We start from the raw sequence: 13,212 nt of genomic DNA on the forward strand, positions 1-13,212 counted from the left end.
GTATTATACTAGGAGGTCAGGTAAAGTCCAGCTGCAGGTGTTGCATTATACTAGGAGGTCAAGTAAAGTCCACCACAGGTGTTGTATTATACTAGGAGGTCAGGTAAAGTCCAGCTACAGATGTTGTATTATACTAGGAGGTCAAGTAAAGTCCACCACAGGTGTTGTATTATACTAGGAGGTCAGGTAAAGTCCACTACAGGTGTTGTATTATACAAGGAGGCCAGGCAAAGTCCACTACATGTGTTGTATTATACTAGGAGGCCAGGTACAGTCCACTACATGTGTTGTATTATACTAGTAGGCCAGGTAAAGTCCACTACAGGTGTTGTAATATACTAGGAGTTCAGGTAGAGTCCAGCTACAGGTGTTGTATTATACTAGGAGGCCAGATAAAGTCCAGCTACAGGTGTCGTATTAGACTAGGAGGCCAGGAAAATTCCAGCTACAGGTGTTGTATTATACTAGAAGGTCAGCTACAGGTGTTGCATTATTCTAGGAAGCCAGGTACTAGCAACCGGAAGGTTGCAAGCTCAAACCCCTGACAAGGTACAAATCTGTCGTTCTGCCCTTGAACAGGCAGTTAACCCACTGTTCCTAGGCCGTCATTGAAAATAAGAATTTGTTCTTATCTGACTTGCCTAGATAAATAAAGGTGAAAAAAATACTAGGAGGTCAGGTAAAGTCCAGCTACAGGTGTTGTATTATACTAGGAGGTCAGGTAAAGTCCAGCTACAGGTGTTGTATTATACTAGGAGGTCAGGTAAAGTCCAGCGACAAGTGTTGTATTATACTAGGAGGTCAGGTAAAGTCCAGCGACAAGTGTTGTATTATACTAGGAGGTCAGGTAAAGTCCAGCGACAAGTGTTGTATTATACTAGGTCAGGTAAAGTACAGCTACAGTTGTTGTATTATACTAGGAGGTCAGGTAAAGTCCAGCTACAGGTGATGCATTACACTAGGTCAGGTAAAGTCCAGTTTTGGGTGTTGTATTATACTAGGAGGCCAGGTAAAGTCCAGTTTTGGGTGTTGTATTATACTAGGAGGCCAGGTAAAGTCCAGCTATGGGTGTTGTATTATACTAGCAGGTCAGGTAAAGTCCACTACAGGTGTTGTATTATACTAGGAGGTCAGGTAAAGTCCAGCTACAGGTGATGCATTACACTAGGAGGTCAGGTAAAGTCCAGTTTTGGGTGTTGTATTATACTAGGAGGCCAGGTAAAGTCCAGCTATGGGTGTTGTATTATACTAGCAGGTCAGGTAAAGTCCACTACAGGTGTTGTATTATACTAGGAGGTCAGGTAAAGTCCACTACAGGTGTTATATTATACTAGGAGGCCAGGTAAAGTCCAGCAACAGGTGTTGTATTAAACTAGGAGGTCATGTAAAGTCCAGCTACAGGAGTTGTATTATACTAGGAGGTCAGGTAAAGTCCAGCTACAGGTGTTGCATTATACTAGGAGGTCAGGTAAAGTCCAGCGACAAGTGTTGTATTATACTAGGTCAGGTAAAGTACAGCTACAGTTGTTGTATTATACTAGGAGGTCAGGTAAAGTCCACTACAGGTGTTGTATTATACTAGGAGGTCAAGTAAAGTCCATCTACAGGTGTTGCATTATACAAGAAGGTCAGGTAAAGTCCAGCGACAGATGTTGTATTATACTAGGAGTTCAGGTAAAGTCCAGCGACAGGTGTTGTATTATACTAGGAGGTCAGGTAAAGTCCAGCTACAGGTGTTTTATTATACTAGGAGGTCAGGTAAAGTACAGCTACAGGTGTTGCATTATACTAGGAAGCCAGTTATAGTCAAGCTACAGGTGTTGTATTATACTAGGAGGTCAGGTAAAGTCCAGCTACAGGTGTTGTATTATACTAGGAGGTCAGGTAAAGTCCACTACAGGTGTTGTTTTATACTAGGAGGTCAGGTAAAGTCCAGCTACAGGTGTTGTATTATACTAGGAGGTCAGGTAAAGTCCAGCTACAGGTGTTTTATTATACTAGGAGGTCAGGTAAAGTCCACTACAGGTGTTGTATTATACTAGGAGGTCAGGTAAAGTCCACTATAGGTGTTGTATTATACTAGGAGGTCAGGTAAATTCCAGCGACAGGTGTTTTATTACACTGGGAGGTCAGGTAAAGTCCAGCGAGAGGTGTTGTATTATACTAGGAGGTCAGGTAAAGTCCAGCGACAGGTGTTGTATTATACTAGGAGGTCAGGTAAAGTCCAGCTACAGGTGTTGCATTATAAAAGGAGGCCAGGTAAAGTCCAGCTACAGGTGTTGTATTATACTAGGAGGTCAGGTAAAGTCCACTACAGGTGTTGTATTATACTAGAAGGTCAGGTAAAGTCCACTACAGGTGTTGTATTATACTAGGAGGTCAGGTAAAGTCCACCACAGGTGTTGTATTGTACTAAGAGGTCAGGTAAAGTCCAGCTACAGGTGTTGTATTATACTAGGAGGTCAGGTAAAGTCCAGCGACAGGTGTTGTATTAAACTAGGAGGTCAGGTAAAGTACAGCTACAGGTGTTGTATTATACTTAGAGGTCAGATAAAGTCCAGCTACGGGTGTTGTATTACACTGGGAGGTCAGGTAAAGTCCAGCGACAGGTGTTGTATTATACTAGGAGGTCAGGTAAAGTCCACTACAGTTGTTGTATTATACTAGGAGGTCAGGTAAAGTAAAGCTACAGTTGTTGTATTATACTAGGAGGCCAGGTAAAGTCCAGCTACAGGTGTTGCATTATACTAGGAGGTCAGCTAAAGTCCAGCGACAGGTGTTGTATTAAACCAGGAGGTCAGGTAAAGCCCACTACAGGTGTTGTATTAAACCAGGAGGTCAGGTAAAGTCCACTACAGGTGTTGTATTATACTAGGAGGTCAGGTAAAGTACAGCTACAGATGTTGTATTAAACTAGGAGGTCAGGTAAAGTCCTCTACAGGTGTTGTATTATACTAGGAGGTCAAGTAAAGTCCAGCGACAGGTGTTGTATTAAACTAGGAGGTCAGGTAAAGTCCAGCTACGGGTGTTGTATTATACTAGGAGGTCAGGTAAAGTCCAGCTACAGGTGTTGTATTATACTAGGAGGTCAGGTAAAGTCCAGCGACAAGTGTTGTATTATACTAGGAGGTCAGGTAAAGTCCAGCGACAAGTGTTGTATTATACTAGGTCAGGTAAAGTACAGCTACAGTTGTTGTATTATACTAGGAGGTCAGGTAAAGTCCAGCTACAGGTGATGCATTACACTAGGAGGTCAGGTAAAGTCCAGTTTTGGGTGTTGTATTATACTAGGAGGCCAGGTAAAGTCCAGCTATGGGTGTTGTATTATACTAGCAGGTCAGGTAAAGTCCACTACAGGTGTTGTATTATACTAGGAGGTCAGGTAAAGTCCACTACAGTTGTTGTATTATACTAGGAGGTCAGGTAAAGTAAAGCTACAGTTGTTGTATTATACTAGGAGGCCAGGTAAAGTCCAGCGACAGGTGTTGTATTATACTAGGAGGTCAGGTAAAGTCCAGCGACAGGTGTTGTATTATACTAGGAGGTCAGGTAAAGTCCAGCTACAGGTGTTGCATTATAAAAGGAGGCCAGGTAAAGTCCAGCTACAGGTGTTGTATTATACTAGGAGGTCAGGTAAAGTCCACTACAGGTGTTGTATTATACTAGAAGGTCAGGTAAAGTCCACTACAGGTGTTGTATTATACTAGGAGGTCAGGTAAAGTCCACCACAGGTGTTGTATTGTACTAAGAGGTCAGGTAAAGTCCAGCTACAGGTGTTGTATTATACTAGGAGGTCAGGTAAAGTCCAGCGACAGGTGTTGTATTAAACTAGGAGGTCAGGTAAAGTACAGCTACAGGTGTTGTATTATACTTAGAGGTCAGATAAAGTCCAGCTACGGGTGTTGTATTACACTGGGAGGTCAGGTAAAGTCCAGCGACAGGTGTTGTATTATACTAGGAGGTCAGGTAAAGTCCACTACAGTTGTTGTATTATACTAGGAGGTCAGGTAAAGTAAAGCTACAGTTGTTGTATTATACTAGGAGGCCAGGTAAAGTCCAGCTACAGGTGTTGCATTATACTAGGAGGTCAGCTAAAGTCCAGCGACAGGTGTTGTATTAAACCAGGAGGTCAGGTAAAGCCCACTACAGGTGTTGTATTAAACCAGGAGGTCAGGTAAAGTCCACTACAGGTGTTGTATTATACTAGGAGGTCAGGTAAAGTACAGCTACAGATGTTGTATTAAACTAGGAGGTCAGGTAAAGTCCTCTACAGGTGTTGTATTATACTAGGAGGTCAAGTAAAGTCCAGCGACAGGTGTTGTATTAAACTAGGAGGTCAGGTAAAGTCCAGCTACGGGTGTTGTATTATACTAGGAGGTCAGGTAAAGTCCAGCTACAGGTGTTGTATTATACTAGGAGGTCAGGTAAAGTCCAGCGACAAGTGTTGTATTATACTAGGAGGTCAGGTAAAGTCCAGCGACAAGTGTTGTATTATACTAGGTCAGGTAAAGTACAGCTACAGTTGTTGTATTATACTAGGAGGTCAGGTAAAGTCCAGCTACAGGTGATGCATTACACTAGGAGGTCAGGTAAAGTCCAGTTTTGGGTGTTGTATTATACTAGGAGGCCAGGTAAAGTCCAGCTATGGGTGTTGTATTATACTAGCAGGTCAGGTAAAGTCCAGCTACAGGTGTTGCATTATAAAAGGAGGCCAGGTAAAGTCCAGCTACAGGTGTTGTATTATACTAGGAGGTCAGGTAAAGTCCACTACAGGTGTTGTATTATACTAGAAGGTCAGGTAAAGTCCACTACAGGTGTTGTATTATACTAGGAGGTCAGGTAAAGTCCACCACAGGTGTTGTATTATACTAGTAGGTAAAGTCCAGCTAAGATTATACTAGGTCAGGTAAAGTCCAGCTACAGGTGTTGTATTATACTAGGAGGTCAGGTAAAGTCCAGCGACAGGTGTTGTATTAAACTAGGAGGTCAGGTAAAGTACAGCTACAGGTGTTGTATTATACTTAGAGGTCAGATAAAGTCCAGCTACGGGTGTTGTATTATACTAGAAGGTCAGGTAAAGTCCACTACAGGTGTTGTATTATACTAGGAGGTCAGGTAAAGTCCAGTTTTGGGTGTTGTATTATACTAGGAGGCCAGGTAAAGTCCAGCTATGGGTGTTGTATTATACTAGCAGGTCAGGTAAAGTCCACTACAGGTGTTGTATTATACTAGGAGGTCAGGTAAAGTCCACTACAGTTGTTGTATTATACTAGGAGGTCAGGTAAAGTAAAGCTACAGTTGTTGTATTATACTAGGAGGCCAGGTAAAGTCCAGCGACAGGTGTTGTATTATACTAGGAGGTCAGGTAAAGTCCAGCGACAGGTGTTGTATTATACTAGGAGGTCAGGTAAAGTCCAGCTACAGGTGTTGCATTATAAAAGGAGGCCAGGTAAAGTCCAGCTACAGGTGTTGTATTATACTAGGAGGTCAGGTAAAGTCCACTACAGGTGTTGTATTATACTAGAAGGTCAGGTAAAGTCCACTACAGGTGTTGTATTATACTAGGAGGTCAGGTAAAGTCCACCACAGGTGTTGTATTGTACTAAGAGGTCAGGTAAAGTCCAGCTACAGGTGTTGTATTATACTAGGAGGTCAGGTAAAGTCCAGCGACAGGTGTTGTATTAAACTAGGAGGTCAGGTAAAGTACAGCTACAGGTGTTGTATTATACTTAGAGGTCAGATAAAGTCCAGCTACGGGTGTTGTATTACACTGGGAGGTCAGGTAAAGTCCAGCGACAGGTGTTGTATTATACTAGGAGGTCAGGTAAAGTCCACTACAGTTGTTGTATTATACTAGGAGGTCAGGTAAAGTAAAGCTACAGTTGTTGTATTATACTAGGAGGCCAGGTAAAGTCCAGCTACAGGTGTTGCATTATACTAGGAGGTCAGCTAAAGTCCAGCGACAGGTGTTGTATTAAACCAGGAGGTCAGGTAAAGCCCACTACAGGTGTTGTATTAAACCAGGAGGTCAGGTAAAGTCCACTACAGGTGTTGTATTATACTAGGAGGTCAGGTAAAGTACAGCTACAGATGTTGTATTAAACTAGGAGGTCAGGTAAAGTCCTCTACAGGTGTTGTATTATACTAGGAGGTCAAGTAAAGTCCAGCGACAGGTGTTGTATTAAACTAGGAGGTCAGGTAAAGTCCAGCTACGGGTGTTGTATTATACTAGGAGGTCAGGTAAAGTCCAGCTACAGGTGTTGTATTATACTAGGAGGTCAGGTAAAGTCCAGCGACAAGTGTTGTATTATACTAGGAGGTCAGGTAAAGTCCAGCGACAAGTGTTGTATTATACTAGGTCAGGTAAAGTACAGCTACAGTTGTTGTATTATACTAGGAGGTCAGGTAAAGTCCAGCTACAGGTGATGCATTACACTAGGAGGTCAGGTAAAGTCCAGTTTTGGGTGTTGTATTATACTAGGAGGCCAGGTAAAGTCCAGCTATGGGTGTTGTATTATACTAGCAGGTCAGGTAAAGTCCACTACAGGTGTTGTATTATACTAGGAGGTCAGGTAAAGTCCACTACAGTTGTTGTATTATACTAGGAGGTCAGGTAAAGTAAAGCTACAGTTGTTGTATTATACTAGGAGGCCAGGTAAAGTCCAGCGACAGGTGTTGTATTATACTAGGAGGTCAGCTAACGTCCACTACAGGTGTTGTATTATACTAGGAGGTCAAGTCAAGTCCAGCTACAGTTGTTGTATTATACTAGGATGTCAGGTAAAGTCCACTACAGGTGTTGCATTATACTAGGAGGTCAGGTAAAGTCCAGCTACAGGTGTTGTATTATACTAAGAGGTCAGGTAAAGTCCAGCTACAGGTGTGTGTTCAGTATGATATGATTTATAAAGCAGCAGATGAAGAGGGTGTTTTTTCACTATAGGCTAAGATGTGTATTCAAGTGTAAAACGCAAATATAAAATTCCCAGCCCTGTGTGTGTGTGTGTGTGTGTGTGTGTGTGTGTGTGTGTGTGTGTGTGTGTGTGTACGTGCGTGTTCCCAGGTGCTGCCCCTACCTTCAGGGGGTTGGAGGGTCTTGTTGTTCTGGGTGCACCAGCCTACTGGGTGGAGTTCGGCTGTCATGACATCACACCAGAAGTCGGCCTTGCGGTCATCTCCGTAGCCACTGAAGCGCAGCAGCAGCAGCTGGCTGCAGGTGGTGACGATGGTGGCCACCCAGTAAGTGTCTGGCCTGCTCTTATTGGCCACCTCCAGCTTCATCCCCGGCTGGAAGCTGCTCTGTAGGCTGATGTCCACCTGTGAACGCCAATCAGAGAGCACCATGTCACACAAGAGGCAGCCCTTACTGACAGTGATAGGTGAGCTTGATTCTAAATGGGCTTGCACTTAAGAGGTAAATCAAGTGCATTGGGTGAGATAAAGCACATCTATACATTGACGTTCTAAAGTGAATGACACCACAGGTCTCCATGCAAAATGAGGGACGTCTGACTGGCTTGTTGAGCCATGATTGACAGAGTAAAACACAGGTGGGCCACAGGTAATGAACAGGTCATTTCTAAAAACTCCCCATCCACACTATCTGTTTATGAATCTGTTTGTTCACAAGGGTCAAGGGTTCTTTAACGTTCCACTGATCTTTCAACCACTTACGGACAGTGACTCACAGAGAGAACATGAGGACGAGAGAGAGAGAGAGAGAGAGAGAGAGAGAGAGAACATGAGGACGAGAGAGAGAGAACATATCTATGGGCTAGTACCAGGAAATGGATAATGTAATGTGTTTCAACCATAGCCACAGGCTCCCACTCACACATATCTAAAAACCAATTATATAAAAACACAACACACAAACGCACACACACTGCCTGTGTTACTGGAAAAAAGCCAACATCTTAGAACTAAAAACAATGCAAATGGCTTCATGACTTCCTGATAAAAACAAAGCAAATATGCTGTATCACACTGGATGGCTTATGTAAGAGAGGCAGAGGCAGAGAGAGAGAGACAGAGACAAAGACAGAAGACAGAGAGAGAGAGACAAAGACAGAGAGAGAGAGAGAGAGACAAAGACAGAAGACAAAGAGAGAGAGAGAGAGACAAAGAGAGAGAGAGACAAAGAGAGAGAGAGACAAAGAGAGAGAGAGACAGAGAGAGAGAGAGACAAAGAGAGAGAGAGAGAAAAAGAGAGAGAGAGAGAAAGAGAGAGAGAGAGAAAGAGAGAGAGAGAGAAAGAGAGAGAGAGAGACAAAGAGAGAGAGAGACAAAGAGAGAGAGAGACAAAGAGAGAGAGAGACAGAGAGTGAGACAGAAAGACCCCACAATTAATCACTTTTTCAATTGGCACTAGGTCTGTTGAGAGCATGAGAGATATTTCACCATTTCACATTTTCAGGGGAAATCATGCTCTTTTCCTGTGACTCAGTCCACTTACCAACAACACTCCCATTCAAATATTCAAACACTCCCATTCCGGGCAATCCCGGGCAATCACAAAATACAAAAACAGGCAATCACATCAGCGCACCCCTCACAGACTTCACACACAGAGCTTGAGCTTAAACTGGCATCTATGAAATCAGTCAACGTCATTAAACACACTGTCTACTTTCATACTGTACGCTCCTTTCTTTCCGCTACATTATGTAGGACTACTTATGCATTCCCTTTTCCCATCGTCCCCTGCATCTGTGTTGAGGGCCTCCTGAAGATAAGCCTGATAGACATCTGTTCTCACTACTACTACTGGCAGTCTAACACTACACCAGGCAAGACTGGGGAGTACTGTAACATATAAGGCAGGGAGGGGGTATTCAACTCTTACCCTACGAGGTCCGGAGCCTGCTGGTTTTCTGTTCTATCTGATAATGAATTGCACCCACCTGGTATCCCAGGTCTAAATCAGTCCCTTAGAGGGGAACAATGAAAAATGTCAGTGGCACTGGCTTTGAGGTCCAGAGTTGAGTTTGACGGATATAAGATATACATGCCGTTTTCCATCTTTTTCCAACTTCCATGGAGCCTGAGTCATAATCTCTGAGTAATTGTGTGGGTTGTGTTCAGGCTGGCTGGTTTGGTGTGGGTTGGATTAAATGGAATCAATGCTAAATGTCACACAGGAATGTACATGTGTATGACGCCAAAATAGACATACACTGTGTACAGCACATTGGCGAAAGTATTCAGACCCCTTCCCCTTTTCCACATTCTGTTAGGCTACAGCCTTATTCTAAAATGGATCAAATAAATAAAAATCCTCATCAATCTACATACCCCCATAATGACAGAGCGAAAACATGTTTTTAGACATTGTTGCAAATATATACAAAATATTTAAAAAACATAAATACATTATTTACATAAGTATTCAGACCCTTTGCTATGAGACTCGAAATTGAGCTCAGGTGCATCCTGTTTCCATTGATCATCCTTGAGATGTTTCTACAACTTGATTGGAGGCCATCTGTGTTAAATTCAATTGAGTGGACATAATTTGGAATGGCACACGACTGTCCACAGTTGACAGTGCATGTCAGAGCAAAAAAACAAGCCATGAGGTAGAAGGAATTTTCCGTAGAGCTCCGAGATAGGATTGTGTCGAGGCACAGATCTGGGGAAGGGTACCGAAAAATGTCTGCAGCATTGAGGGTCCCCAAGAACACAGTGGCCTCCAGCCTTCTTAAATGAAAGAAGTTTAGAACCGCCAAGACTCTTCCTAGAGCTGGCCAAACTGAGCAATTGGGTGAGAAGGGCCTTGGTCAGGGAGGTGACCAAGAACCCGATGGTCACTCTGACAGAGCTCCAGAGTTTCTCTGTGGAGATGGAAGAACCTTCCAGAAGGACAATCATCTCTGCAGCACTCCACTAATCAGGCCTTTGTGGTAGAGTGGCTGGACGGAAGCCACTCATCAGTAAAAGGCACCACAGCCCACTTGGAGTTTGCCAAAAGGCACCTAGAGGATATTCAGACCATAAGAAACAAGATTCTCTGGTCTGATGAAACCAAGATTGAACTCTTTGGCCTGAATGCGTCACGTCTGGAGGAAACCTGGCACCATCCCTCGGTGAAGCATGGTGGTGGCAGCATCATGCTGTGGGGATGTTTTTCAGCAGCAGGGACTGGGAGACTAGTCAGGATGAAGGGAAAGATGAACAGAGCAAAGTATAGAGAGCTCCTTGATTTAAACTTGCTGCAGAGCACTCAGGACCTCAGACTGAGGCAAAGGTTCACCTTCCAACAGGACAACGACCCTAAGCACACAGCCAAAACAATGCAGGAGTGGCTTCGGGACAAGTCTCTGAAAGTCCTTGAGTGGCCCAGCCAGAGCAACACTTGAACCAGATCGAACATCTCTGTAGAGACCCGAAAATAGCTGTGCAGTGACGCTCCCCATCCAACCTGACAGAGCTTGAGTGGATCTGTGGAGAATGGGAGAAACTCCCCAAATACAGGTGTGCCAAGCTTGTAGCTTCATATCCATGAAGACTTGAGGCTGTAATCGCTGCCAAAGGTGCTTTAACAAAGTACTGAGTAAAGGGTCTGAATACTAATGTAAATGTGGTATTTCCATTTTTTCTTTGTCATTATGGGGTATAGATTGATGAGAGAAAAAAACGATTTAATCGATTTTAGAATAAGGCTGTAACGTAACAAAATGTGGAACAAGTCAAGGGGTCTGAATACTTTCCGAATGCACAGATGCAAAAATGACGATTCAGGGTATGTCATCTCTGGTATTTGAGTCTCAGTCAACAGCAGTGACTCTGAATATGTGACTGTGTTTGAGTGTGGTCTTCAGCAAGTAAGTCATGACTGAGCCTATGAGCCTAACTACACTGTGTTTAACATCATTAACTAAAGTACATTCTCTCTCAAACACATGTTTAAAGGGATTTGCGTGATTGCCACTCATTCAACAACAGTGTTTACAAGATGTTGTGGGGGTTATGGAAATGTAAACGTGTGTTTCTCACTCACATGTTTGAAAGCTGTGTGGGGTGCAGCGGTCGCCCCCGTCTCCTCTAGGTACTCCTCCCAATTAAAGTCGGCCTCTTCCTCCATGGAGTCTGCGTCTGATAGGAAGAAAGTGCCGTCAATCATTTTGACTGCCACCAACCCAGTCACAAAACATTAAAGATCACCATAAAAACAACCATCACAGCATCACACTCAATAATGACATGTTTCATTTCATTAACTAGCAGAAACAAAATCATTCTGTCGACATTCATACCGGTTACAGACTAGGGTGATATCGTCTATATGAATGCGGCTGCCACTGTATTGAAGCCCTTGGACACAGTTATTATTTATTGCAGGCGATAGGTTCAATACACATCCCTGCATTCTGTATAAAAGTGGACCAGTATGGGTGGAAAAAGTATGAACACGTATGCACTCAAATGTATGTAAGTTGCCCTGGATGTGCTAAATCAATACATGTCAAATGTACAGGCCTACGTCTCTTCACTAAATCTGAGCTGGAATCTATTTTTTCAGTCTATTCCGTTCAAACAACTTGAGCCTATGCGCACGTTGTAATCAAAATTAAAATCTTAATTGGCTCATTTCAAACTGTCCTTTGGTGAGGCGCAGCTGGGAGCTAGTTCTGTACGATGGTGAGTGGTGGGGGTCGATAAACCAGAAATGGGGGATCTCTTCCATCATCATTTAAATCTCCAGTTTGGGAACATTTTGGCTTCCTCGTAGATTACAACACAGATGGACAGAGAGTTGTGGATAAAACATTAGCAGTATGTCGCCACTGCTCATCGAGAATGGCCTACGCATCTGCCAACACCTCAAATATGTTGACACATACGCTGACATCACCCCAGTATACTGGAGCAAGACAGAAGAGCAAAGAAACATAACATCGTCTCACCTCTGCATTCAAGCATTCCTTGGCAGCTGATTCTCACTGGGCCAAAGAAATTACAGGAGTGATAGGTGGACTATGTTTATATTTATTTAGTCTTTGGTTTAGAGCCGCAGGTATGCACCCATTCTCGTGGTTGAGAACAGAGGGTTTCAGCACCTCGTGAAATAGCTAGAGCCACGTTACAAACGTCCCTCTTGCATTCATTTCAGCAAACAGGTAGTATCTGCTCTATATATGCAAGCCAAAGCTGTCAATTAATTGGCCAGTGCACACTGTGAAGTCACTTAACAGGTACAGCCCATTACATTAACCCGGAATGGTTGATGTCCCATGCTACAGACAAGCCCTCTTCATCAGAGTCACAACTGTGCATCTGGCACTTAAAGAGGCAGTGTCATGGTGCGTTCGTAATCAAGTGGGAACATATCACATATGAGTGGAAACAATCCACTTGAACAGCCCTCCAACTGTTAATTACTAGTGGGAAACGCGTGTATCATCCCGAGCACCCACTTCTCTGACATGGTGATCTCTGACGTCACCTACTAAGGAAGTGGCCTTTATAACAATATTATCTGCAGTTAAAATAAATCCATTATTGTGATTTTTGAACTCTAATTTCTTGGATATGTAGTTTAATGTGTATAGTGTATTTGTATGTGTATTCCTGTGCTAAACAGGGCTCATCTAGAAAAGAGACCTTGGTCTTAGCATCGACTCCCTGTCAAAATAAAGGTGAAATCAAATTAAAATAAAATACAATGCAGTGGAGAAAAAGCAATGAAACAAGAATAATGTTGTAAGTAAAACAGAATATTTCCTCAGTCCCGAGCGAAAGAGTCAAGTTGAATACAGTTTGTGTGGAGTGGGGGAAAAAATGTGTACGCCTTCATTCTGCAACGATCAAAGTCACTGTGTAAACTGATACGTCGTAATAAGCATAACATACAGATTTAACGAGACAAGCAGGGTGAGATCTGATCACACACACCAATGTCATTTCTCTAAATCTACGGGGAAGGAACTTTATACAGAACACAGCAGGAACTGGCTGAAATGCAATTCAGTCACTTTTCAACCATCCAAATGAGGTCACTTGAAATTGTATCTGATCTTTAGTGAGTTTTATGTGTGTGTGTGTTCCAGGTCCTACATCATTCAACTAATATTTCTCCTCAAGGTGAGAACTGTTTCATTTGCCGGTGGGAGACTGTTACTTGGACAAGGTATAATGTGTCTTCTGTGTGTGTGTGTCTTCTGTGTGTGTGTGTGTGTGTGTGTGTGTGTGTGTGTGGTTTCTCCCCTCTAG

General features: G+C 43.1%; 1 protein-coding gene across 6 annotated transcripts in view; it reads right to left on the reverse strand.

Moving 5' to 3' along the window:
- Nucleotides 1-13,212, reverse strand: part of LOC115107015 (scm-like with four MBT domains protein 2) — a 62,765-nt gene that overhangs the window by 43,483 nt on the left and 6,070 nt on the right. For all 6 annotated transcript variants that reach the window (XM_029630337.2, XM_029630341.2, XM_029630338.2 and 3 more), the window contains exons 3-4: nt 11,000-11,094; nt 7,077-7,317 (exon numbers count right to left, since the gene is read on the reverse strand). In XM_029630337.2, the coding sequence (XP_029486197.2) occupies nt 7,077-7,317; nt 11,000-11,094 (336 nt within the window). The remainder of the gene's footprint in view (nt 1-7,076; nt 7,318-10,999; nt 11,095-13,212) is intronic.

The sequence above is a fragment of the Oncorhynchus nerka genome, linkage group LG23 (assembly GCF_034236695.1).
Source record: "Oncorhynchus nerka isolate Pitt River linkage group LG23, Oner_Uvic_2.0, whole genome shotgun sequence".
NCBI lineage: Eukaryota > Metazoa > Chordata > Actinopteri > Salmoniformes > Salmonidae > Oncorhynchus > Oncorhynchus nerka.